We start from the raw sequence: 24,459 nt of genomic DNA on the forward strand, positions 1-24,459 counted from the left end.
CCATGGGGCTGTGTCCTCTCAGCGGAGCACAGGGGGCTGTGTCCCCTTCAGGGTTACGACACCGACACCACCCCCACTCAATGTCCCGCCGCTCCCGCATTCCCGGGGCCGCCCCACTCCGTCCCTGCCTCCCTGGGCGGAGCGGCCGCGCAGGCCCGGCCCCCTCCCGAACTACATCTCCCGTGGTTCCGCGCGGCCCGGGCCCCCTCCCGAACTACATCTCCCGTGGTTCCGCGCGGCCCGGCCCCGCTCCCGAACTACATCTCCCGTGGTTCCGCGCGGCCCGGCCCCGCTCCGGGACTACATCTCCCGTGGCGCCGCGCGCGGAGCGGCGCCGAGCAGCCCCGGCGGTGCCGCTGCCGCTGCCGCCGCCCGAGCCGAGCCGAGCCGGGCCGGGCCGCGCCGGTGGAGCGGCGCCCATGGAGCGGCCGAAGATGGCGGAGCTGGAGAGCCTGGAGACGGCGGCGGAGCACGAGCGGATCCTGCGCGAGATCGAGAGCACCGACACGGCCTGCATCGGCCCCACGCTCAGGTGCGTGCCCCGCCCGGAGCCGCGGGGGGACCGCCGGGGGCGCCGGGCATCCCGCGCCTCGGAGCTGCGGGGCATGCGGAGGGCGGCTCGGCGTGTCGGCGGGCAGGGCTGTGCCGGGCGGCCCTGGGGACGCCTGCCGTGCCCTTTGTCAGCCCGTGTCCCTCGGTGGCTCGCCGCCAGAGCCCCGGGGCTGCCCCGGCTCCTTTGTTCTCCGTGCCGCCCCTGCCCCCCGGGACAGCCCGGCTCCGGCCCCGGGGCTCGCCGCTTCCCTGCTCCGCCACGTCCTTCCCGTCGCCGCGGAGCCGCCGCTCCGTCGGGCTTTGCTGCTTTCGGGGCACCCGAGGTTGTGACATCTAAAAGCTGCATCCCATGGGGAATCTCCCGATTCCTTAGAAAACGTCGTTATTTTAGAGCAATTATCCGCATGTGTGCCCTGCTGTGTCTCGCCGGAGCAGGTCGGCATCGCTGCCCTGAGGCGCTGAGATAATTGCGCCCCATCCATCCGCAGAATTCCTCCGTGCGCCCTTCCCCGCGCTGCCAGCGGTGCCCAGGCTCTGCCGGCGCTCCGGGGCTCCCGGATTTGCTGTGTGTGTTAGCGCCGGGCCAGGGCTGCTCCCAGCGGACGGAGGGTATTTCCACCTCCTGCCGAGCCCCCGATCACCGCGAGGTCACCGAAACGCTCGGCTTAAACTCGCCCTAAGCTGGGGTTAAACTCGCGTTAAGCCGCGGCTAGCTCCGCGCTCACCTCGGTGCCTGCCGGGAGGGGAATTTGGGAATCCGCATCATCCCCAGGCGGGGAGGGAGGGCTGCAGCCTGCCCTGCCTTTCTGTGCCTCCAACCTCCCAAATCCGGGCTCGGAGCAGCTCCTGGCGACTCTTCCCAAGGGCTCGGAGCTCCGGGGCTCCTCTTCCCAAAGGTTTGGAGCAGCTCTGGGGCTCTTCCCAAAGGCTCGGAGCTCTGGGATTGTTCCCAAAGGTTTGGAGCCGCTCTGGGGCTCTTCCCAAAGGCTCGGAGCTCTGGAGCTTCTCTTCCCAAAGGCTCGGAGCTCTGGGATTGTTCCCAAAGGCTCGGAGCTCTGGGATTGTTCCCAAAGGCTCGGAGCTCTGGGATTGTTCCCAAAGGCTCGGAGCTCTGGGATTGTTCCCAAAGGCTCAGAGCTCTGCAGCTTCTCTTCCCAAGGGCTCGGACCAGCTCCGGGGCTCCTCTTCCCAAAGACTTGGAGCAGCTCTTGGGGACTCTTCCCAAAGTCTCAGAGCTCTGGGACTCTTCCCAAGGGCTTGGAGCAGCTCCTGGGGATTCTTGCCAGAGGCTCAGAGCTCTGGGGACTCTTCCCAAAGGCTTGGAGCAGCTCTTGGGGACTCTTCCCAAAAGTTCAGAGCTCTGGGGACTCTTCCCAAAGGCTTGGAGCAGCTCTTGGGGACTCTTCCCAAAAGTTCAGAGCTCTGGGGCTCTTCCCAAAGGCTTGGAGCTCCAGGGCTCCTCTTCCCAGGGCTCGGAGTTCTGGAACTCTTCCCAAAGTCTCAGAGTTCTGGAACTCTTCCCAAAGGTTCAGAGCTCTGGGGCTCCTCTTCCCAAGGGCTCGGAGCAGCTCCTGGGGACTGTTCCCAAATTCTCGGAGCTCTGGGATTCTTCCCAAGGGTTCGGAGCTCTGGGACCCTTCCCAAGGGTTCGGAGCTCTGGGACTCTTCCCAAAGGTTCAGAGCTCCGGGGCTCCTCTTCCCAAGGGCTCGGAGCTCTGGGACTCTTCCCAAGGGCTTGGAGCAGCTCTTGGGGACTCTTCCCAAAAGTTCAGAGCTCCGGGGCTCTTCCCAAAGGCTTGGAGCTCCAGGGCTCCTCTTCCCAAAGGTTTGGAGCAGCTCCTGGGGACTCTTCCCAAGGGCTCGGAGCTCTGGGACTCTTCCCAAGGGCTCGGAGCTCTGGGGCTCTTCCCAAATTCTCAGAGCTCTGGGATTCTTCCCAAGGGCTCGGAGCTCTGGGACTGTTCCCAAATTCTCGGAGCTCTGGGGTGCTGCAGCGCTGGCAGGAGCTGGGGAAGGGAAATCTGGGATTTGTGGAGCAGCAGAGCTCTGGGCTGGCTCCAGCACTGCCCATTCCCTCGTTTCTTTGGAATTCTCGTGGTTTTCTTCCTGCAGTTCTCCCCCGAGGCTTCTCGAGGTAAACTGAGCAGCGGGAGACGCCAGGATCAGATTTATTATTCTGCAAAAACTCCTTTGGAGGGGTGGGAGCTGCCAGGGTGAAGAGTGTGGGTGGTTTTTCCATTGCAGAGGACAAAAAGCACAGCTGATCTCGTTTGCCTGATATTAAAGGTGGGTTTGATGCGGAGCTTTGCATTTCCACGGGAGAAGCGCTCAGTGTCCGGGCTGGGAGGGGTTTGGGTTTTGTTCCCTCCCTGGACGATTAATTCTAATTAACGCTCAGCAGGGACGGCAGAGTTCAACTGGCCCGGCGCAGGGAAACACCACAGGCAGGAAGAGAGGACGCTGGAAACTTTCTTCATTTATTTTTTAATGGAAGGTGACTCATTTCTTGTGGCATCATGGAATAATTGCGTGTCCAGGGGCCAGGCTGGTTCCCTTCCAGAGCGGCATTGCCAGAGCTCAGCCCCGGGCGGCCTTGGGGTGGAGAGTGGGGCTTTTATTGATCCCTGGCTGTGCAGAATTGGGCTTTTATTGATCCCTGGGTGTGCAGAATTGGGCTTTTATTGATTCCTTGGGTGTGCAGAATTGGGCTTTTATTGGTGCCAAATTTGGGCTTTTATTGATTCACTGGGTGTGCAGAATTGGGCTTTTATTGGTGCAGAATTGGGCTTTTATTGATTCCTTGGGTGTGCAGAATTGGGCTTTTATTGGTGCAGAATTGGGCTTTTATTGATTCCTTGGGTGTGCAGAATTGGGCTTTTATTGGTGCAGAATTGGGCTTTTATTGATTCCTTGGGTGTGCAGAATTGGGCTTTTATTGATCCCTGGCTGTGCAGAATTGGGTTTTATTGATTCCTTGGGTGTGCAGATTTGGGCTTTTATTGGTGCAGAATTGGGCTTTTATTGATTCCTTGGGTGTGCAGAATTGGGCTTTTATTGGTGCAGAGTTGGGCTTTTATTGATTCCTTGGGTGTGCAGAATTGGGCTTTTATTGATTCCTTGGGTGTGCAGAGTTGGGCTTTTATTGATTCCTTGGGTGTGCAGAATTGGGCTTTTATTGATCCCTGGCTGTGCAGAATTGGGCTTTTATTGGTGCAGAATTGGGCTTTTATTGATTCCCTGGCTGTGCAGAATTGGGCTTTTATTGGTGCAGAATTGGGCTTTTATTGATTCCTTGGGTGTGCAGAGTGGGGCTTTTATTGATTCCTTGGGTGTGCAGAGTGGGGCTTTTATTGGTGCAGAATTGGGCTTTTATTGATTCCTTGGGTGTGCAGAGTGGGGCTTTTATTGGTGCAGAATTGGGCTTTTATTGATTCCCTGGGTGTGCAAAATTGGGCTTTTATTGGTGCCAAATTTGGCTTTTATCAGTTCCTTTGGTTTGCAGAATTGGGCTTTTATTGGTGCAGAATTGGTCTTTTAGGATTCGTTTGGTTTGCATAATTGGGTTTTTATCAGTTCCTGACCCCTTTGGTTGCTGAATTTTCATTTTATAGGTGCAGAATTGGGTTTTTATCAGATCCTGACCCATTTGATTTCTAGAATTGGACTTTTATTGGTGCAGAATTTGGGTTTTATTGGTACCTTTGGTTTGCAGAATTGAGTTTTTAGGAGTTCCTGACCCCTTTGGTTGCAGAATTGGCATTTTATAGGTGCAGAATTAGGTTTTTTTTGTTCCTGACCCCTTTGGTTGTAGAATTGGGGTTTCAGAGGTGCAGAATTGGGATTTTAGGGGTGCCCAGTTGTGCCTCTGTGGGTTCCTCTCAGCCCTGCAGGGAGGCACTCGGGGCACTGGGACCTGAAATTTGTTTCTCTTTGTGTCCCCTTGAGCTGCACTTTGTATTTCTATATACAAATATATATAAACACATATATTTTATAAAGTTTATTTAAAAATATATACATTTATTTATATAGTTATATAGTTATATATTTATTTATACCTATGTATATATTTATATAATGAATATTTATTTATGTATTTATATATTTTAACATATTTTTAGTATTATATATTGCAAAAAATATTTATAATAAAAATGTTTGAAAACCTTTTAGGGGAAGAGAAATTATAACTTCAAACCAGCTCTTGGCTAACTGTGGTACCCAAGAGCTTTCATTTTTATTGTGTTGAATTGAAGTTTGTTGCTCTTTCTGTCCCCTTGAGCTGCGTTTGGTATTTATATATATATGTTAATAAATATTTAAAAATAGATTTAAAATATATATTTATATATATTTATTTACATTTTATATATATTACTACATTTTAGATACTAATATATTTATATATTTGCATATATATATTCTAAATAATAGATTTATATATTTTAAAATAGTTGTAGTATTATATATTGCAAAAAGAGTTTGTAACAAAAAAATGTTTGAAAACCTTTTAGGGGAAGAGAAGCTGTAGCTTAAAACCAGCTCTTTTTGTAATTTCTGTAATTCCCTGCCTTTTTTTTGCCCTCTTCAAATTATTTTCAGGTGATTTTAGTTTTTCCCTGCCTGATTCCCTGCCTTTTTTTTTTTCCCCTCTTTAAATGATTTCCAGGTGGTTTTTGTAATTCCCTGCCTGCTGCTGTGACTTTTGTGTCCTCTGGCAACGATTCCCAGGTGATTCTTATTATTCCTTGCTTAATTCTGTGGCTTTTTTGTCCTCTTCAAACAATTTTCAGGTGATTCTTGTAATTCCCTGCCTTTTTTGCCCTCTTTAAATGATTCCCAGGTGATTCTTGTTACTCCTTGCTTAATTCTGTGGCTTTTTTGTCCTCTTCAAACGATTTCCAGGTGATTCTTGTTTTTCCCTGCCTGATTCCCTGCCTTTTTTTTTGCCCTCTTTGAATGATTCCCAGGTGGTTTTTGTAATTCCCTGCCTTTTCTGTGTCCTCTGGCAATGATTTCAGGTGATTCTTGTAATTCCCTGCCTTTTTTTTTTTTTGCCCTCTTTAAATGATTCCCAGGTGATTTTTGTATTTCCCTGCCTGATCTGGTGACTCCTGTGTCCCCTGGCAATAATTCCAGGTGATTCCTGTATTTCCCTGCCTGATTCCCTGACTTTTGTGTCCCCTGGCAATAATTCCCAGGTGATTTTTGTAATTCCCTGCCTGATTCCCTGACTTTTGTGTCCCCTGGCAATAATTCCAGGTGATTCCTGTAATTCCCTGCCTGATTCCCTGACTCTTGTGTCCCCTGGCAATAATTCCAGGTGATTCCTGTAATTCCCTGCCTGATTCCCTGACTCCTGTGTCCCCTGGCAATAATTCCCAGGTGATTCCTGCAATTCCCTGCCTGATTCCCTGACTCTTGTGTCCCCTGGCAATAATTCCAGGTGATTCCTGTAATTCCCTGCCTGATTCCCTGACTCCTGTGTCCCCTGGCAATAATTCCAGGTGATTCCTGCAATTCCCTGCCTGATTCCCTGACTCCTGTGTCCTGTGCAAACAGCTCCTGCTGGATTTTCTCCCCTCCCAGGTGTGTGTTTGCTTTCCAGGCTGCTCCAGCCTTTCCCAGTCCTCCCAGTGCCCTGCAGGAAAATCAGGAATGGGATTTCTCCCAGGATTCTGGAGGTGTGAAAGACAAGCTGGAATTGTGAGTTTGCAGGGCTGGGGCAGTGAAAGGAGGCTCAGGGAGCAGCTCCCAATTAATTGGAATTAAATTGAGCTCCCACATTCCTGCCCCAGCTGCTCCAGGGTGTTTTCCATGAGCCATCCCAGCATCGTTCCCAGGCCAGCTCGAGGTCCTCATTCCTTGATTTTTATTTTTATTTAGGATTATGGGTTTTGTGTCTGGGGTGATTGACAGATCCCAGGGATTGGGATGGGAATCCCTGTAATTCCCAGATTTCCCTTTTCTCCCAGCCCTGCTGCAATTCCTGAAGGAATATCAGGAGTTTTTCCTGGGAAATAATCAATATTTATGATCTGGACTGGTCTGGCTCCATGTGTGGAGCACTGGCATCCCTACCTGAAGGGATATCCTGAAATTATCCCAGATTTTATGGATAATTTCTGCTCTCCTGAGGTTCTGTACACAGCTCTGAGATGAGAATCCCTGTAATTCCCAGATTTCCCTTTTCTCCCATCCCTGCTGCAATTCCTGAAGGAATATCGGGAGTTTTTCCTGGGAAATAATCAATATTTATGATCTGGACTGGTCTGGCTCAATGTGTTATCTCTGCCTGAAGGGATATCCTGAAATTATTCCGGATTTTATGGATAATTTCTGTTCTCCTGAGGTTCTGTACACAGCCCAGAGGTGAAACATGGATGAAAATCAAATTTTATGATTTTAATAAAGATTTGTAGGGAATGGGTATATTTATTTATAGTGTTGTGGATGCATGTCAGGATTTAATGTTTTTTAATGGACATGCGTACTTTTGAGAATTTTGGATCTTTTTAAATTATTTGGACTAATTTTCATATGCATAGAATTCCACAATAGGTAAATGCATATTCATTCTGCTGATTGCACGTTACACTTACAGCTGGTTACACTTGTACCTGGACGTGGCTCTGGGGCTGGGCTGGACTCGGTGGGCCTGAAGGTCTCTTCCAGCCTGGTGGCTCTGGGAGGTTCCCGTGAGGTTCCCGTGAGGTTCCTGTGAGGTTCCTGTGAGGTTCTCTGGCGTTCCGGGAGCTGCTCAGAGCTCTGTGAGAGGTTCTCTGGGGTTCTGAGAGTTCTGTGAGACCTCTGTGAGGTTCTGTGACATTCTGGGAGCTCTGTGAGGGTTCTGTGAGGTTCTGAGAGCTCTTTTGAGACTTCTGTGAGGGTTCTCTGGGGTTCTGAGAGCTCTGTGAGACTCTGTGATCCATCCATCATCCGTCCATCCATCCATCATCCGTCCATCCATCCATCATCCATCCGTCCGTCCATCATCCGTCCGTCCATCCATCCATCATCCATCCATCCATCATCCGTCCATCCATCCATCATCCATCCATCCATCATCCATCCATCCATCATCCATCCGTCCGTCCATCATCCGTCCGTCCATCATCCGTCCGTCCATCCATCCATCATCCATCCATCCATCATCCGTCCGTCCATCATCCGTCCGTCCATCATCCGTCCGTCCATCTATCCATCATCCATCCATCATCCATCCATCATCCATCCATCCGTCCATCATCTGTCCGTCCATCATCTGTCCGTCCATCATCTGTCCGTCCATCATCTGTCCGTCCATCATCCGTCCATCATCCGTCCATCATCCGTCCATCATCCGTCCATCATCCGTCCGTCCATCATCCGTCCCTCCATCATCCGTCCATCATCCGTCCATCCATCATCCGTCCATCCTTCCATCCATCCTTCCATCCATCCTTCCATCCATCATCCATCCATCCATCCATCCATCATCCATCCATCATCCATCCTTCATCCATCCTTCATCCATCCATCCATCCATCACCCATCCATCATCCATCCATCATCCATCCATCATCCATCCATCATCCATCCATCCATCCATCATCCATCCATCATCCATCCATCATCCATCCTTCATCCATCCTTCATCCATCCATCATCCATCCATCCTCCATCCATCCTCCATCCATCCTCCATCCATCCTCCATCATCCATCCATCATCCCTTCATCCATCCATCATCCATCCATCATCCATCCATCATCCATCCATCCATCATCCATCCATCCTTCCATCCATCCTTCCATCCATCCTTCCATCCATCCTTCCATCCATCATCCGTCCCTCCATCCTCAGCTGGGGACAGCAGGCACAAAGCTGATTTGCAGAACTTTGGAGGACAAAACCCAGGAATTCTCCTGCTCTGAAGCTTTCCTGGGTTCTCCTGCCATGGGATGGATGAGTGGTGCTGCTCCAGGGCTCCCAGGGACCTCCAGGCTGCGTTTGGGCTCGGCTTGGGCTGGAGGTTCTCCGGCCAGGAGCTTCCCAAGGATCCTTGTGCCCCACTGGAACCCTTGGGCTCGGGGTGGTGACATCTGGGGTTCCTGCAGGCTTGGGAGGTGGTGCCTTGGCTTCCTAGGACCAGCTCTAGGCTGTGTCAGAGGTTAGGACCAGCTCTGGGCTGTGTCAGAGGTTAGGACCAGCTCTGGGCTGTCCCAGAGGACCCAGGACCAGCTCTGGGCTGTCCCAGAGGTTAGGACCAGCTCTAGGCTGTCCCAGAGGTTAGGACCAGCTCTGGGCTGTCCCAGAGGTTAGGACCAGCTCTAGGCTGTCCCAGGGGTTAGGACCAGCTCTAGGCTGTCCCAGAGGTTAGGACCAGCTCTAGGCTGTGTCAGAGGTTAGGACCAGCTCTAGGCTGTCCCAGGGGTTAGGACCAGCTCTGGGCTGTCCCAGAGGTTAGGACCAGCTCTAGGCTGTCCCAGAGGTTAGGACCAGCTCTAGGCTGTCCCAGAGGTTAGGACCAGCTCTGGGCTGTCCCAGAGGTTAGGACCAGCTCTGGGCTGTCCCAGAGGTTAGGACCAGCTCTGGGCTGTGTCAGAGGTTAGGACCAGCTCTAGGCTGTGTCAGAGGTTAGGACCAGCTCTGGGCTGTGTCAGAGGACCCAGGACCAGCTCTGGGCTGTGTCAGAGGACCCAGGACCAGCTCTGGGCTGTCCCAGAGGTTAGGACCAGCTCTGGGCTGTCCCAGAGGTTAGGACCAGCTCTGGGCTGTCTCAGAGGTTAGGACCAGCTCTGGGCTGTGTCAGAGGTTAGGACCAGCTCTAGGCTGTGTCAGAGGTTAGGACCAGCTCTAGGCTGTGTCAGAGGTTAGGACCAGCTCTAGGCTGTGTCAGAGGTTAGGACCAGCTCTGGGCTGTCCCAGAGGTTAGGACCAGCTCTGGGCTGTCTCAGAGGACCCAGGACCAGCTCTGGGCTGTGTCAGAGGTTAGGACCAGCTCTGGGCTGTCCCAGAGGACCCAGCACCAGCTCTGGGCTGTCCCAGAGGTTAGGACCAGCTCTAGGCTGTCCCAGAGGTTAGGAGCAGCTCTGGGCTGTCCCAGAGGACCCAGGACCAGCTCTGGGCTGTCCTGGAGGATTAGGAGGAGTTTTACCTCGCTCGTATTTGGTTTTTTGCCTCCCAAGGCGAGGTTTTTGCGGAATTCCCGTTTTCCTTGGGTGGCTCTCGGCCCTGCCGCTGCTCTTGCTGCCCTCCCCACTCCGCTCTCACCTTCAGGGAAGGTTCTGGAAGGATCAGAGGGAGGTCAAGAGCGAGGACTGGTCTCTGTCCTAACACTTTTATTTCATATATATCGTTATATTTTAAAATGCAGATTTCTCTGCAGGGTGGGCAGGGGCACGGGGGCGTTTCCTGCTTTGTGTTCCCTTCTCCTGCCGGCTGAGCTGGGACCCTGCTGTCCCCCTGCCCCGGGCTGCTTCCCTCGGAGCTGTGGGTTTTAAAAAAGGGTTTTAAAAAAGGTTTTAAAAAGGTTTTAAAAAGGGTTTGTCCCCTCCGAGTGTCCCTGTGCCACTTTTGTCCCTTTGTCACCTGCTCCTCCCTCCGGGCTGGCAGCTCTGGGAGCCCATCCCAGGGTTCTGTGTCCTCTGCAAAGTGCCAGCTCCGTGTTCCTGCCCGTGGAAAACCACTGCATTGGAGGAGCACAGATTTATTAGCACCTTTTATTTTGGTTTTGTTTTGGAATTTTCACAACGCTTTCAACATCTGAGTGAATTTGGGTGTTCGCATCCCCCTGGTTAACAAGTCTGGCTCCTTCCAAGGGTCCTGGTGAAGGAAATGTGGGAATGCCACCCAGAGAATCTCTGGTCTCCTTTGCTCTATTGTGCTTTTTACATATTTATTAACTATTCTATTAAAAAAAAAAAAAAAAAATCCCTATTTCTACTTTGCCCAGTCATGTAGAGGAGTTTAAGGAGAACTCCCACTCCCTTGCTCTGGCAGCTTTCCTGCTCCTGATGTTTGAAGAAGCTCCTCATTATTCAGATATTAACTAATTAGCTCTTCACACGGCTCCGCTTTGGGATAATTTTAATTTTGCACGTGTGCTTAGCTGCAATCCATCCTCTTGAATTTTCCAGGGTAGGATTTTTTTTTTTTGTCTTTTTATTTCTTGAAATTCTCCTCTGCTGCCAAGGGGGGGTTGAACGTTGAAATTCTCTTTGCAGAGTTACCTCAGGGCACGGAAATGCCTCGGGAGCAGCTTTGCTGCCACCCACCAGCACTTATCGCTTTGAGCTGCTCCTTTCAAAATTCCCTTTTTGGGAAGGGATGGGCTGGGAGCCCACACGGCAGGAATTCCTGGGATCTGGGCTGCTCACAGTTTACCCCAGCAGCTCTGGGTGTTTGTCCCACGTTAACACCTCGGAGGATGGAGGAGCAGCACTTCCCACTGCGGGCAGGGAAATCCTGTGGGAAACCTGGCCAGGGCAGGGAACGGAGCTGGGAAAGGGCTGGAGAGTTCCTGAGGAGCTGGGAAGGGAATGGAGAGTTCCTGAGGAGCTGGGAAGGGAATGGAGAGTTCCTGAGGAGCTGGGAAGGGAATGGAGAGTTCCCGAGGGAGCTGGGAAGGGAATGGAGAGTTCCTGAGGAGCTGGGAAGGGAATGGAGAGTTCCTGAGGAGCTGAGGGGGCTCAGCCTGGAGCAAAGGAGGCTCAGGGGGACCTTGTGGCTCTGCACAGCTCCTGCCAGGAGGGGACAGCCGGGGGGATTTGGGATCTGTTCCCAGGAACAGGGACAGGAGGAGAGGGAACGGCCTCCGGGGAGCCTCAGGGTGGACATTGGGAATATTCCTGATGGGAAGGGTGCTCCGGCCGGGGCAGTGCCCAGGGAGGTTTGGGGTGCCCGTCCCTGGGGGTCTCAGGTCCCCGTGGATGTGACACTTGGGGACACGGGCAGTGGGCAGTGGTGGCCCCGGTGCCGCTGCTCCATCCGGGGTTGGCTGGAGGACCTTCCATCCTTTCCAGCCCCAGGGATTGTGCCGTCCATGGGGCCGCTGTCCCAGCTCCCTGTCCTGTGCCACCACCAGTGCTGTCCCTTGTCACCCTGCTCGAGCTGCTCCCGCTCCCAGGGCCAGAATTCCTTGGAAAATCGGGATGCAGGAGCCCGGGCTGCACAGGATTTCCTGTGGCTGTGCTTTCCTTAGAACCTCCTTTAATAAATCTTCAGCTGCAGCTGGAGAAGATTTGTTTGGACGAAGCTCTCGGGGACATTTGGCTTTGTGGGATCGTCCTGTGCCGCTCAGGAGCTGGATCCGGATTTAGTTTTGGTTTAGGGCTGGGGAAACTGGGAGATGTTTTTAAAAATTTCTTCTGGTTTTAGTTTCGTTGGGACATTCGTTGTACATTCCAGGATTCCTGCATGGAATGTGGAATTCTTCCTGTTGTACATTGCAGGATTCTGGTGTGGAATATGGACATTCCAGGATTCCTATTTGGAATGTGGAATTCTTCCCATTGTGCATTCCAGGATTCTCGTGTGGAATATGGAATTCTTCCCATTGGGATATTTCAATATTCCTATTTGGAATGTGGAATTCTTCCCGTTGTACATTGCAGGATTCTCGTGTGGAATATGGAATTCTTCCCTTTGGGACGTTCCAGGATTCCCATGGGGAATGTACAATTCTTCCCTCTGGAACATTGTAGGATTCCCTGTGCAATATGGAATTTTTCCCATTGTACATTCCAGGATTCCCATGTGGAATATGGAATTCTTCCTGTTGTACATTGCAGGATTCTGGTGTGGAATATGGAATTCTTCCCATTGGGATATTTCAGTATTCCCATGTGGAATGTGGGATTCTTCCCTCTGGAACATTGTAGGATTCCCTGTGCAATGTGGAATTTTTCCCATTGGAACATTCCAGGATTCCTGGATGGAATATGGAATTTTTCCCTTTGGAACATTACATAATTCCTGGATGCAATATGGAATTCCTCCCATTGCACATTCCAGGATTCCTGGATGGAATACGGAATTTTCCCCATTGCACATTCCAGGATTCCTGGATGGAATACGGAATTTTCCCCATTGCACATTCCAGGATTCCCTGTGAAATGTGGGATTCAGTCCCTGGGAGCACAGAGGGGTTCAGGGCATTTTGGATGAGTTTTTATTTTTAGCAGCGATTCCTCCGGATCCCGAGGAATTCCAGGCATTTCCCTGCTCCTGGAGGTTTCCTTTTCCGGGAGGGGTTTGGACTCCACGGCTTGGGCCTGGCTCTTTTTAATTTATACATCTGTTTTTAAAATTACACTGCTGATTTTTAATTTATTCAATTGATTTTTAATTTATTCTACCCATTCTCTTAATTTACTCAACTGATTTTTAATTTATGCTGCTGAATTTTTAATTTATACAAATTATTTTAGGCTCTGCTGATCTTCCATGTGGGAACTTTTCCTCCTCCTCTCCTTCCTGTTTTGGTTTTCATTTCTTCATTAGCTGATGATTAATTAGGGTAGTCTCCAAATTTGGTGTGTTCCAGCTGTTGTATCTAATATATATAAAAATATATTTAAATAGGGGTGAACTGTATGTATTCTACATAAAAATAGAAATTTAAACAATCCGCATAAAATTATAAAAATAGGAACATATAAGCAATGTAAACTAAAATATTAATATATAATATGAGTAAGAAATAAATATATATACACAGGATATACAAATTAAATTTATTATAAACATAACATATATAAAAAGATGACTAGATCTATTACACATAAAAATCATAAAAAAAAAAAAAATTATTCCTGGAGCCCCTTTAGGCCCTGGAATCTGCTGGAATTTCCCCGATATCCCTGGAGGTGATAATTGTACCTCTGCAATTAATCCCTGCTTGTCTGGGTTAATGACTGAGTTAATCACCCTGTGCCCTTCCAAAGCTTTGGGTCATTCCCTAAATCCCCTTTTCCCCTTTTCCTTAAATCCTTTTTCTCATTTTCCCTAAATCCCTTTTTCTCCTTTTCCTTAAACCCTTTTTCCCCTTTTCCCTAAATTGCCTTTTCCCCTTTTCCTTACATCCCTTTTTCCTTAAATCCCTTTTCCCCCTTTTCCCTAAACCCCATTCTCCCTGTCCCTAAAACTCTTTTCCTGCTGTTCCCTATATCCCATTCTCCCTTTCCCTAAATCCCTTTTTCCGGTTTTCTCTAAACCCCATTCTCCCTTTTCCCTATGCCCCATTCTCCCCCTTCCCAAATCCCTTTCCCGGTTCCCTATATCCCATTCTCCTTTCCCAAATCCCATTCCCCCTGTTCCCTGTATCCCATTCTCCTTCCCCAAATCCCATTCTCCTTCCCCCTAATCCCATTCTCCTTCCCCCAAATCCCATTCCCCCTGTTCCCCAAATCCCATTCCCTGTTCCCTATATCCCATTCTCCTTCCCCCAAATCTCATTCTCCCTGTTCCCTGTATCCCATTCTCCTTTCCCAAATCCCTTTTCCCCATTTCCCCAAATCCCTTTTCCCCCTGTTCCCTATATCCCATTCTCCTTTCCCTCTATCCCAAGTCCCTTTCCCAAATCCCTTTCCCAAATCCCTCTATCCCAAGTCCCTTTCCCAAGTCCCTTTCCCAAGTCCCTTTCCCAAATCCCTTTCCCCAATCCCTCTATCCCAAGTCCCTTTCCCAAGTCCCTTTCCCAAATCCCTTTCCCCAATCCCTCTATCCCAAGTCCCTTTCCCAAGTCCCTTTCCCAAGTCCCTTTCCCAAATCCCTTTCCCCAATCCCTCTATCCCAAGTCCCTTTCCCAAATCCCTTTCCGTGCCTGCGGGGCCGGGCAGGAAGGTGTGGCTGCTCCGTGTCCCGATCCTATCAGCAGCCCTATTTTTACACATCCTGTGCCGGGGCCGGGCCTTTTTTGGGATTTTTCCCAGCGGGAAGCAGCGGCCCGCCGTGTTTTTCCCTTTGCCCGCTTCCCAAACAGGAAAATCCCGAGTTTATTTTTTCCTCTGGAGCAAAGCTCCGGAGCTGCTCACAAGGGCACTGGGGCCAGAGGGATTTGGGGGATGGATTCAGATTTTGTGGGATTTGGGGGATGGATTCAGAGTTTGTGGGATTTGGGGGATGGATTCACAGCCTGTGGGATTTGGGGGATGGATTCATGGATTCAGAGTTTGTGGGATTTGGGGGATGGATTCAGAGTTTGTGGGATTTGGGGGATGGATTCACAGCCTGTGGGATTTGGGGGATGGATTCATGGATTCACAGCCTGTGGGATTTGGGGGATGGATTCAGAGTTTGTGGGATTTGGGGGATGGATTCAGAGTTTGTGGGATTTGGGGGATGGATTCAGAGTTTGTGGGATTTGGGGGATGGATTCACAGCCTGTGGGATTTGGGGGATGGATTCATGGATTCACAGCCTGTGGGATTTGGGGGATGGATTCAGAGTTTGTGGGATTTGGGGGATGGATTCACAGCCTGCGGGATTTGGGGGATGGATTCAGAGTTTGTGGGATTTGGGGGATGGATTCAGATTTTGTGGGATTTGGGGGATGGATTCACAGCCTGCGGGATTTGGGGGATGGATTCATGGATTCACAGCCTGTGGGATTTGGGGGATGGATTCACAGTTTGTGGGATTTGGGGGATGGATTCATGGATTCACAGCCTGTGGGATTTGGGGGATGGATTCAGATTTTGTGGGATTTGGGGGATGGATTCATGGATTCACAGCCTGTGGGATTTGGGGGATGGATTCAGATTTTGTGGGATTTGGGGGATGGATTCATGGATTCACAGCCTGTGGGATTTGGGGGATGGATTCAGATTTTGTGGGATTTGGGGGATGGATTCATGGATTCACAGCCTGTGGGATTTGGGGGATGGATTCAGATTTTGTGGGATTTGGGGGATGGATTCATGGATTCACAGCCTGTGGGATTTGGGGGATGGATTCACAGCCTGCGGGATTCCCTCCATGTAGGATGGGATTTGGGGGATGAACTCACAGGTTATGGGATTCCATCCACATGGGATGGGGTTTTGGGGAATGAATTCCACAGGTTTTTGGGATTCCCTTCATGTGGGATGGGATTTGGGGAATGTATTCACAGGTTTGTGGGATGGGGCTTGGGGAATGAATTCACAGTTTGTGGGATTTCCTCCACATGGGATGGGGCTTGGAACAACAAATTCCATAGGTTTGTAGGATTTCTTCCATGTGGGTTGGGCTTTGGGGAATGAATTCCACAGGTTATGGGATTCCCTCCGCATGGGGATGGGATTTGGGGGATGAATTCCCAGTTTATGGGATTCCCTCCATGTGGGATGGGATTTGGGGGGAATGAATTCGCAGGTTATAGGATTCCTTTCATGTGGGATGGGGCTTGGGTGAAGGAATTCCACAGGTTTGTGGGATTCCCTCCACGTGGGATTTGGGGGATGAATTCACAGGTTTTGGGATTACCTGCATGTGGGATGGGGCTTGGAGGGATGAATTCCATAGGTTTGGAGGATTTCCTCCCTGTGGGATGTGGCTTTGGGGGATGAATTCACAGTTTTTGTGGGATAGGGCTTGTGGAACTTATTTCACAAGTTTTTGGGATTCCCTCCACCTGGGATGGGATTTGGGGGATGAATTCACAGATTTTGGGATTCCCTCCACCTGGGATGGGATTTGGGGGATGAATTCACAGATTTTGGGATTCCCTCCACCTGGGATGGGATTTGGGGGGATTGAATTCCTCTGTGGGATTCCCTCCACCTGGGATGGGATTTGGGGGATGAATTCACAGTTTGTGGGATTCCCTCCACCTGGGATGGGATTTGGAGGATGAATTCACAGATTTTGGGATTCCCTCCACCTGGGATGGGATTTGGGGGGATTGAATTCCTCTGTGGGACTCCCTTGGTTCAGGCTCCTGCTGTGGGTGCCTGGAGATGACCTGGCTTTGGGGGAAAACCCCGGGATAAGAGGGGCTGGAAATTCCCTTCTCCTGGATGCTGGGACATTCCCAGGGAATTCCGTCTGATCCCAAAGCACCCACGGAGCCGATCCCGGCTCTCAGCACCCCTCAGCTGCTCTCCCTGGCTGAAGGCAGAATTCCAGCCCACAGAGGAGCCCCTTTTGGGCCAGACAAGGGGGTTTAAGGAAAAGGGAGTTTGGGATGAGCCAGGGGCAGTTTGGGATGGGCCAAGGGGAGTTTGGGATGGGATGAGCCAGGGGGAGTTTGGGATGGGCCAGGGGCAGTTTGGGGTGGGCCAGGGGGAATTTGGGATGGGCCCGGGGCAGTTTGGGATGGACCAGGAGCAGTTTGGGGTGGGCCAGGGGGAATTTGGGATGGGCCCCGGGGCAGTTTGGGATGGGCCAGGGGCAGTTTGGGGTGGGCCAGGGGCAGTTTGGGATCCTGGCTGTGGGTGCTCAGAGCGGTGGGGAGCATCCATGGGTTTGCTGGGATTTGTTTGGGGGATCCAGGTCTGGCTTTGGGGAGCTGCTGGGATTGGGAGGGATCACCTGTGGAGGTGAAAGGATCCCTTCATTTAAAGGAGCAGCCCTGGGAGAGGGATTTGGGATGTTGTGGATGAGGCTGGAATGGCCCAGCCCTGACCCCTCTGTGCCCTGGGCAGATCCCAAAGGAAAGGTGGGAATTGTGTCCCTGTGTTCTGCTCAGGTGAGAGCCCACCTGCAGAGCTGCTCCTGCTCCTGGATCCCAAATCCAGGAGGACGTGGAGCTGCTGGAGAGAGCCCAGAGGAGGCCCCGGAGCTGCTCCAGGGCTGGAGCCCCTCTGCTCTGGAGCCAGGCTGGGAGAGCTGGGAATGTTCCCCTGGAGAAGGGAAAATTCCAGGGAATGCTCAGAGTGCCTGGAGGGGCTCCAGGAGAGCTGGAGAGGGACTGGGGACAAGGGACAGAGGGACAGGAGCCAGGGAATGGCTCCCACTGGGAAAGGGGAGCTTGGGCTGGGATCTTGGCAAGGAATTCCTGGCTGAGAGGGTGGGGAGGGGCTGGGCTGGAATTCCCAGATTTGCTGGGGCTGCCCCTGGATCCCTGGAGTGCCCAGGGCCAGGCTGGATCCACCTGGGGCAGTGGGAGCTGTCCTTGCCATGGATGGGGTGTCACTGGATGGGATTTAGGGTCTCTTCCATCCCAACCATTCCATGATTCCATGAATCCAATCCAGGGCTCCATCAATGATTTCATTCAGTGCTTAAAGCCAACATTCCCTGCCTGTGGACACGGGGATATTTCCTATTTCTTTCCAGAGCATGGGATATTCTGAATTGGAAGGGACCTCAGGGATCAATTCCTGCTCTTGAGTGGCTCAGTCTGGGACTGAACCCTCCAACCAACCAAGCCCTAAACTGCCCTAAATTACCCTAATATCATTTACCTGTCATTGTCCCTAAATCCTTCCCGGGCAGTCACAGCCACCTGCATTCCCAAGCCCTGGATGAGCACAGCCTCCATCCGTGGAGCAGCTCTCCCCAGCCCTGGCTCCCTGTGGGAAAATCCCGTTGTTTTTTGGGGCTTCCTGCCGTTTGCAGAGGATTTGGGATTCCCTGGAGATGGAGGCTGTGGCCAATCCCAGCCTGTGCCGAGTCCAGCTGCCTTTGGATTTGTGCTAGGAATTTGCAGCAGGGGTTTTCAGTGAAGACTTGCAGTGGTGAGGCTGTCTGGGAGAATAACAGCAGGGATAAATTGGAGTGAAAATCCTCTTGGATGCTCTTGGCACTCGTGGGACCTTCAAACCAATGAGGAAATCCTTTTTTCTTGATACTTGGCACAAGTGGATCAAATCCCAGCATTTCCTGCCACGGGCTGTGTTTAAAGCCACTCGGACCTGGCTTTTAATTAGTCTCCGGGAATTTTGGCCCTGTTAATTGCTCAGAATGAAGAGGCGGTGTGCGGGAAGCAGAAATAAATGTGGATGTGGCTCCGGGGATTCTCCTTAGGGACGCGTCCCGCTGGGGATTGGCACTTGTGTCTGCTGGCAGGGATGCCAAGGAAAAGCTGGGATGGCTTTGGTGGAGCAGCAGGGAGGGCTGGAGAATCCAGGCTGGCAGTGCCAGGGGAGTTTTCCGGAGCGCAGGGAAGGGAAGGAATTCCTTCCCCATCCCCACGGATTTATGGCCGGGGTGAGCCCTGTCCCGGCAGTTCTGTGCCCTTGGGGTGTCCCAGGGCTGCTCCAGGTGCCTGGGGAGGTTTGGGATCATCCAGGGATTGGGATTGGGAATGGGATTGGCCGTGTCCCCAGGGCTGCGGAAGCCCCACGGGGCGGGATCAGCTCGAGCTTGGGGTTGGATTGGGTTGGGCTTGGAGTGAGTTGGGGTTGGAGATGGGATTGGAACTGGGGTTAGAGTTGGGATTGGCTTGGAGTTGTGTTGGGGTTGGATTTGGGGTTATTTTGGGATTGGATTTCGGATTGGATTTGGAGTTGGATTTGGGGTTATGCTGGGGTTCGATTGGATTTGGATTTGGGGTTATGCTGGGGTTGGATTTGGAGTTGGATTTGGGGTTATGCTGGGGTTGGATTTGGGGTTGGATTTGGGGTTATGTTGGGGTTATGCTGGGGTTGGATTTGAGTCAGATTTGGGGTTATGCTGGAGTTGGATTTGGGATTATGCTGGGGTTGGATTTGAGTCACATTTGATTATGCTGGGGTTGGATTTGGGGTTGGATTTGGGGTTATGTTGGGATTAGATTTGGTGTTGGATTTGGAGTTGGATTTGGGGTTATGCTGGGGTTGGATTTGGGGTTGGATTGAGGTTATGTTGGGGTTGGATTGGGGCTGGATTTGAGCTGGATTGGGGCTGGATTTGAGCTGGATTGGGGCTGGATTTGAGCTGGATTGGGGCTGGATTGCCCCTGGGTTTCCCTGGAAGGAACCTTGGGATAACCCAGACCCTGCTGTGCTCCATCCTCCCAGCCCAGCCCGTTCCTGGCATGCAGAGCGAGCCCGCCGTGGGTTCCGGGATTTGGGTTCCGGGATTTGGGTTCTGGGATTTGGGTTCTGGGATTTGGGTTCCGGGATTTGGGTTCCGGGATTTGGGTTCCCTTGTCCCCGGGGTGGAGGGGCTGTTTTGGGGTCTGGCACCTCACCTGTGGGGCCAAATCCCAGCATTTCCTGCCACGGGCTGTGTTTAAGGACACCCAGACCTGGCTGTTTATCATTATTATCATTATTAATTATCATTATTATAATCATGATCATCATTATTAATTATCATCATTATCATCATTATTGTCATTATTATTATCATTATCATCATTATTATCATTATCGTCATTATTATCATCATTATCATTATTGTCATTATTATCATTATTATAATTATTATCATTATTAATTATAATTTGTGTCATTATCATCATTATTATCATTATCATCATTATTGTCATTATTATCAGTATTTTCATTCTGGCCCTGTTCTGTGGCCAGCCCAGGCTCTTGATTGCTCAGAATTTGGAGGTGCAATTGCTCGGGATAAAGAGGAGGGAATTTTGTGCTGGAGCAGGGGGAGGACCGGGCTTTTGGGCTTCTCCATCCTGGAGATTTCCTCGTGTTTTTCCATGGAATCATGGAATGGCTTGAGTGGGAAGGGACCCTAAATCCCATCCAGTGATCCGGGGAGGCAGGAACACCTTCCGTGATTCCAGGAGGTTCCAAATCCATCCAGCCTGGCCTTGGGCACTCCAGGGATCCAGGGGCAGCCCCAGCAAATCTGGGAATTCCAGACAAATCCCAGCCAGGAATTCCTTGCCAAGATCCCAGCCCAAGCTCCCCTTTCCCAGTGGGAGCCATTCCCTGGCTCCTGTCCCTCTGTCCCTTGTCCCCAGTCCCTCTCCAGCTCTCCTGGAGCCCCTCCAGGCACTCTGAGCATTCCCTGGAATTTTCCCTTCTCCAGGGGAACATTCCCAGCTCTCCCAGCCTGGCTCCAGCTCCAGAACCTCCTCTGGACTCCTTCCAACAAATCCACATTTTCCTTCCACAAACCCTCCCGTGGGCTCTTCCTTTTGGGATTTGGGTTTTGCTTTCCCGGAGTTCTGAATCCTGGAAATTTTAGGATTTCCTCTGGTGCCATCCAGTGGCAAAATCCGGGATCGGGGCCATTCCCGGGCTGAGCAGAGGAAATTTGGGAATAGAAGGACTTGGAAGGATGCTGAAGCATCCCTTGGGATGTGGAGGCTGTGGGAAGGGCAGGAATATCGGGAATAAATTTGCTTTGTGCAGTGTGATCCAGTCAATCTCCTCTTCCCATTTCATTCCTGATTAATCCCATGCACTGATTTAGTCCAGCAATTTTATCACCAGGGTCTTCAATTAATTGCCATGGTTTTTACTTAATTGCCATGATTTTCAACTTTTTTCCAACATGGTTTTCAAATAATTTCCATGGTTATCAATTAATTTCCATGGTTATCAATTGTATTGCTATGACTTTCAATTTTATTGCCATGATTTTAAATTAATTGCCATGATTTTCAAATTTTAAATCATGGTTTTTAAGTAATTGCTATGATTTAAAATTAATTGCCGTGATTTTCAATTTTTTTTCATGGTTTTCAATTAATTACCATGATTTTCATTTTTTGTCCATGATTTTCAATTCATTGCCATGATTTTCAATTTTTTTCCATGTTTTACAGTTAACTGCCATGATTTTTAATTAATTGTCATGATTTTCAATTTTCCTCCACGATTTTCAACTAATTGCCATGGTTTTCAATTAATTGCCACGGTTTTCAATTTTTTTCATGGTTTTCAGTTAATTGCCATGATTTTTAGTTCATTGCCATGTTTTTAATTTTTTTCCCACATGTTTTTTAATTAATTGTCATGATTTAATTTTTTTCCATGATTTTCAACTAATTGACATGGTTTTCAATTAATTTCCATGATTTTCAATTTTTTTCCCATGGTTTTCAATTATTTCCCATGATTCTCAATTAATGACCTGTTTTACAATAAATTACCACGATTTACAATCAATTTTCAATCTTTTTCATGGTTTTCCATTAATTGCCATGGTTTTCAGCTACTTTCCATGATTATCAATTAATTTCTGTGGTTTTCAATTTTTTTTCACGATTCCCAATTTTTTCCATGATTTTAATTTCTTTCATGGTTTTGAGCTAATTGCCAGGGCTTTTAGTTAATTGCCATGACTGTCAAATAATTCTCGTGGTTTTCAATTTTTTTTGCGTGGCTTTCAATTTGTTTTCATGTTTTTCACTTTTTTTTCCATTATTTTCATTTTTTTTTCACAGTTTCCAATTTTTCTTTCGTGGTTTTGAGTTAACTGCCATGGTTTTTAGTTAATTGCCATGGTTTTGAGTTAATTTCCAGGGTTTTCAGTTAATTGCCATGATGTAATTTTTCCCAAGGCTTTCAATTCTCGGGAGCAGCGGCTGCAGGTTGGTCCCATCCCAGCGGAGCTGAGGGCGACGGAAATTCCCAAATCCCGCCGGACCATCCCAGATCCTGCACCCCTCGGAATCCCTTCGCTTAATGAAGCTTTAATTCCCAATTAATTAAGACCCAAAGTGGCACCGTGGCTGCCCTTTCCCCACCTGCACCCCGCGTTGGGCGGGACGGAGACGGGATTCCCCACCGGGGAAATTTGGGATTTCCTCGGGAAACGCCGCTTTGCGATCCCGGGTTTCGCACTGCAGCAAAGCAGATTTTTTGGGACCAAAATTCCCTTTTCAGTCAGGCTGGGGTTTGCTCTCCCCTGCTGTCTCCGTGCTCTGGGGCGGAGCAGGGCGCGGATCCCAAACTCTGGAATTTGCGGCTGGAAGCTCCAGCTGGAGCAGGGAGGGGTGTCCAGGGCCCTTTTGGGGTCTCATTTTCCTGCTGCTGGGTTTTGGGGAGTGCTTCAGGGAAAAGCTGGATCCGCCTGGATTTAGGAACCTGGGCAGCTGCCTCCCAGTTATTCCTCACACCAATCCCAAAATCTTTCTGTTGGCATCTTGTTTCATCCCAATAAATTCTGTTTTCCCAGCCTCTCCTCTAACAGAATTGATGCCAAGCTTGGCGATCCCAGGGAAATCAGTGTTGGGCATTTTAAAGAACCGAAATTCTCCACAGGACATTATTCTTATTCTTATTCTTATTCTTATTCTTATTCTTATTCTTATTCTTATTCTTATTCTTATTCTTATTCTTATTCTTATTCTTATTCTTATTCTTATTTTCTTATTCTTATTTTCTTATTCTTATTTTCTTATTCTTATTTATTCTTATTCTTATTCTTATTCTTATTCTTATTCTTATTCTTATTCTTATTCTTATTCTTTATTTTCTTATTCTTTATTTTCTTATTCTTTATTTTCTTATTCTTATTTTCTTATTCTTATTCTTATTCTTATTCTTATTCTTATTCTTATTCTTATTCTTATTCTTATTCTTATTTTCTTATTATTATTTTCTTATTCTTATTTTCTTATTCTTATTTATTCTTATTCTTATTTATTCTTATTCTTATTCTTATTCTTATTCTTATTCTTATTCTTATTCTTATTCTTATTCTTATTCTTATTCTTTATTTTCTTATTCTTTATTTTCTTATTCTTTATTTTCTTATTCTTTATTTTCTTATTCTTATTTTCTTATTCTTTCTTATTCTTATTCTTATTCTTATTCTTATTCTTATTCTTATTCTTATTCTTATTCCTACTACTACTACTACTACTACTATTATTTTCCAAGCTGGAGAATCCCACTCCTTTCCTTGTTTCCCAAGGGGTTTTCCCTGCTCTCAGCGCTGGGACAAGCTGGATTTCCCAGGACGGGCTGGAGGCAAATCTGGCCCGACCCCTTGTCCTGTTCTAAGGCCAGTTCCTCCTGGAATTCCCGAGCAGCTCCTGGAATTCCTGAGCAGCTCCTGGAAATCCCGAGCAGCTCCTGGAAATCCTGAGCAGCTCCTGGAAATCCCGAGCAGCTCCTGGAAATCCCGAGCAGCTCCTGGAATTCCCGAGCAGCTCCTGGAATTCCCGAGCAGCTCCTGGAATTCCTGAGCAGCTCCTGGAAATCCTGAGCAGCTCCTGGAATTCCTGAGCAGCTCCTGGAAATCCCGAGCAGCTCCTGGAATTCCCGAGCAGCTCCTGGAATTCCCGAGCAGCTCCTGGAATTCCTGAGCAGCTCCTGGAAATCCTGAGCAGCTCCTGGAATTCCCGAGCAGCTCCTGGAATTCCCGAGCAGCTCCTGGAAATCCTGAGCAGCTCCAGGCTCCAGCTCCTCCTGGAAATCCCGAGCAGCTCCTGGAAATCCCGAGCAGCTCCTGGAAATCCCGAGCAGCTCCAGGCTCCAGCTCCTCCTGGAATTCCCGAGCAGCTCCAGGCTCCAGCTCCTCCGGGAATTCCCGAGCAGCTCCAGGGTTTCTCAGTAATCCATGGAAAGCTCTGCCTGACTTTGCATCCCAAATCCCCCAGCTGGGAATTTCCCTGGAGAGGCTCAGCAAAAAGGGAAAACTGCAAAAAAAATCCTCTTTTCTTCAGCTGGGCTGTGGCAGTGGCTGGGATGTTTGGAGAGGGGAAAAGTGGGAGATTTCCAGGAATGGGAGATTTCCAGGAATGGGAGATTTCAAAAAAAAGGGAGATTTTGAGAAATGGGAAATTTTGAGAAATGGGAAAATTAAAAAAAAAAAAGGGAAAATTCCAAAAGTGGGAGATTTCCAAAAATGGGAAATTTCCACTTCCAAAATGGGAAGTGGATCCTGGTTGTATCCACAGCCTTCAGCCCCCCAAATGCTCTTTGAATGCAATATTTATATATATATATATATATATCTTATATTTACATAATATTTATATAATAGATATATATTATATATATATATATATATCAAATATATATATACATCTATAACTCTGCACTGGGCCAGCTCTGTGGAGAGAACTGAAGGTTTTTTCCTCTTTTCCCTCTTT

General features: G+C 49.3%; 1 protein-coding gene across 1 annotated transcript in view; it reads left to right on the forward strand.

The window, feature by feature from the left end:
* Nucleotides 1–24,459, forward strand: part of EXOC6B (exocyst complex component 6B) — a 318,901-nt gene that overhangs the window by 30,005 nt on the left and 264,437 nt on the right. Inside the window, exons 2-3 of the mRNA XM_077782659.1 lie at nt 358–532; nt 2,954–3,046. Coding sequence (XP_077638785.1) covers nt 420–532; nt 2,954–3,046 — 206 coding nt within the window. The 5' untranslated portion in view covers nt 358–419. The remainder of the gene's footprint in view (nt 1–357; nt 533–2,953; nt 3,047–24,459) is intronic.

This window comes from Lonchura striata, chromosome 4, assembly GCF_046129695.1.
Source record: "Lonchura striata isolate bLonStr1 chromosome 4, bLonStr1.mat, whole genome shotgun sequence".
In the NCBI taxonomy this organism is placed as follows: Eukaryota; Metazoa; Chordata; class Aves; order Passeriformes; family Estrildidae; genus Lonchura; species Lonchura striata.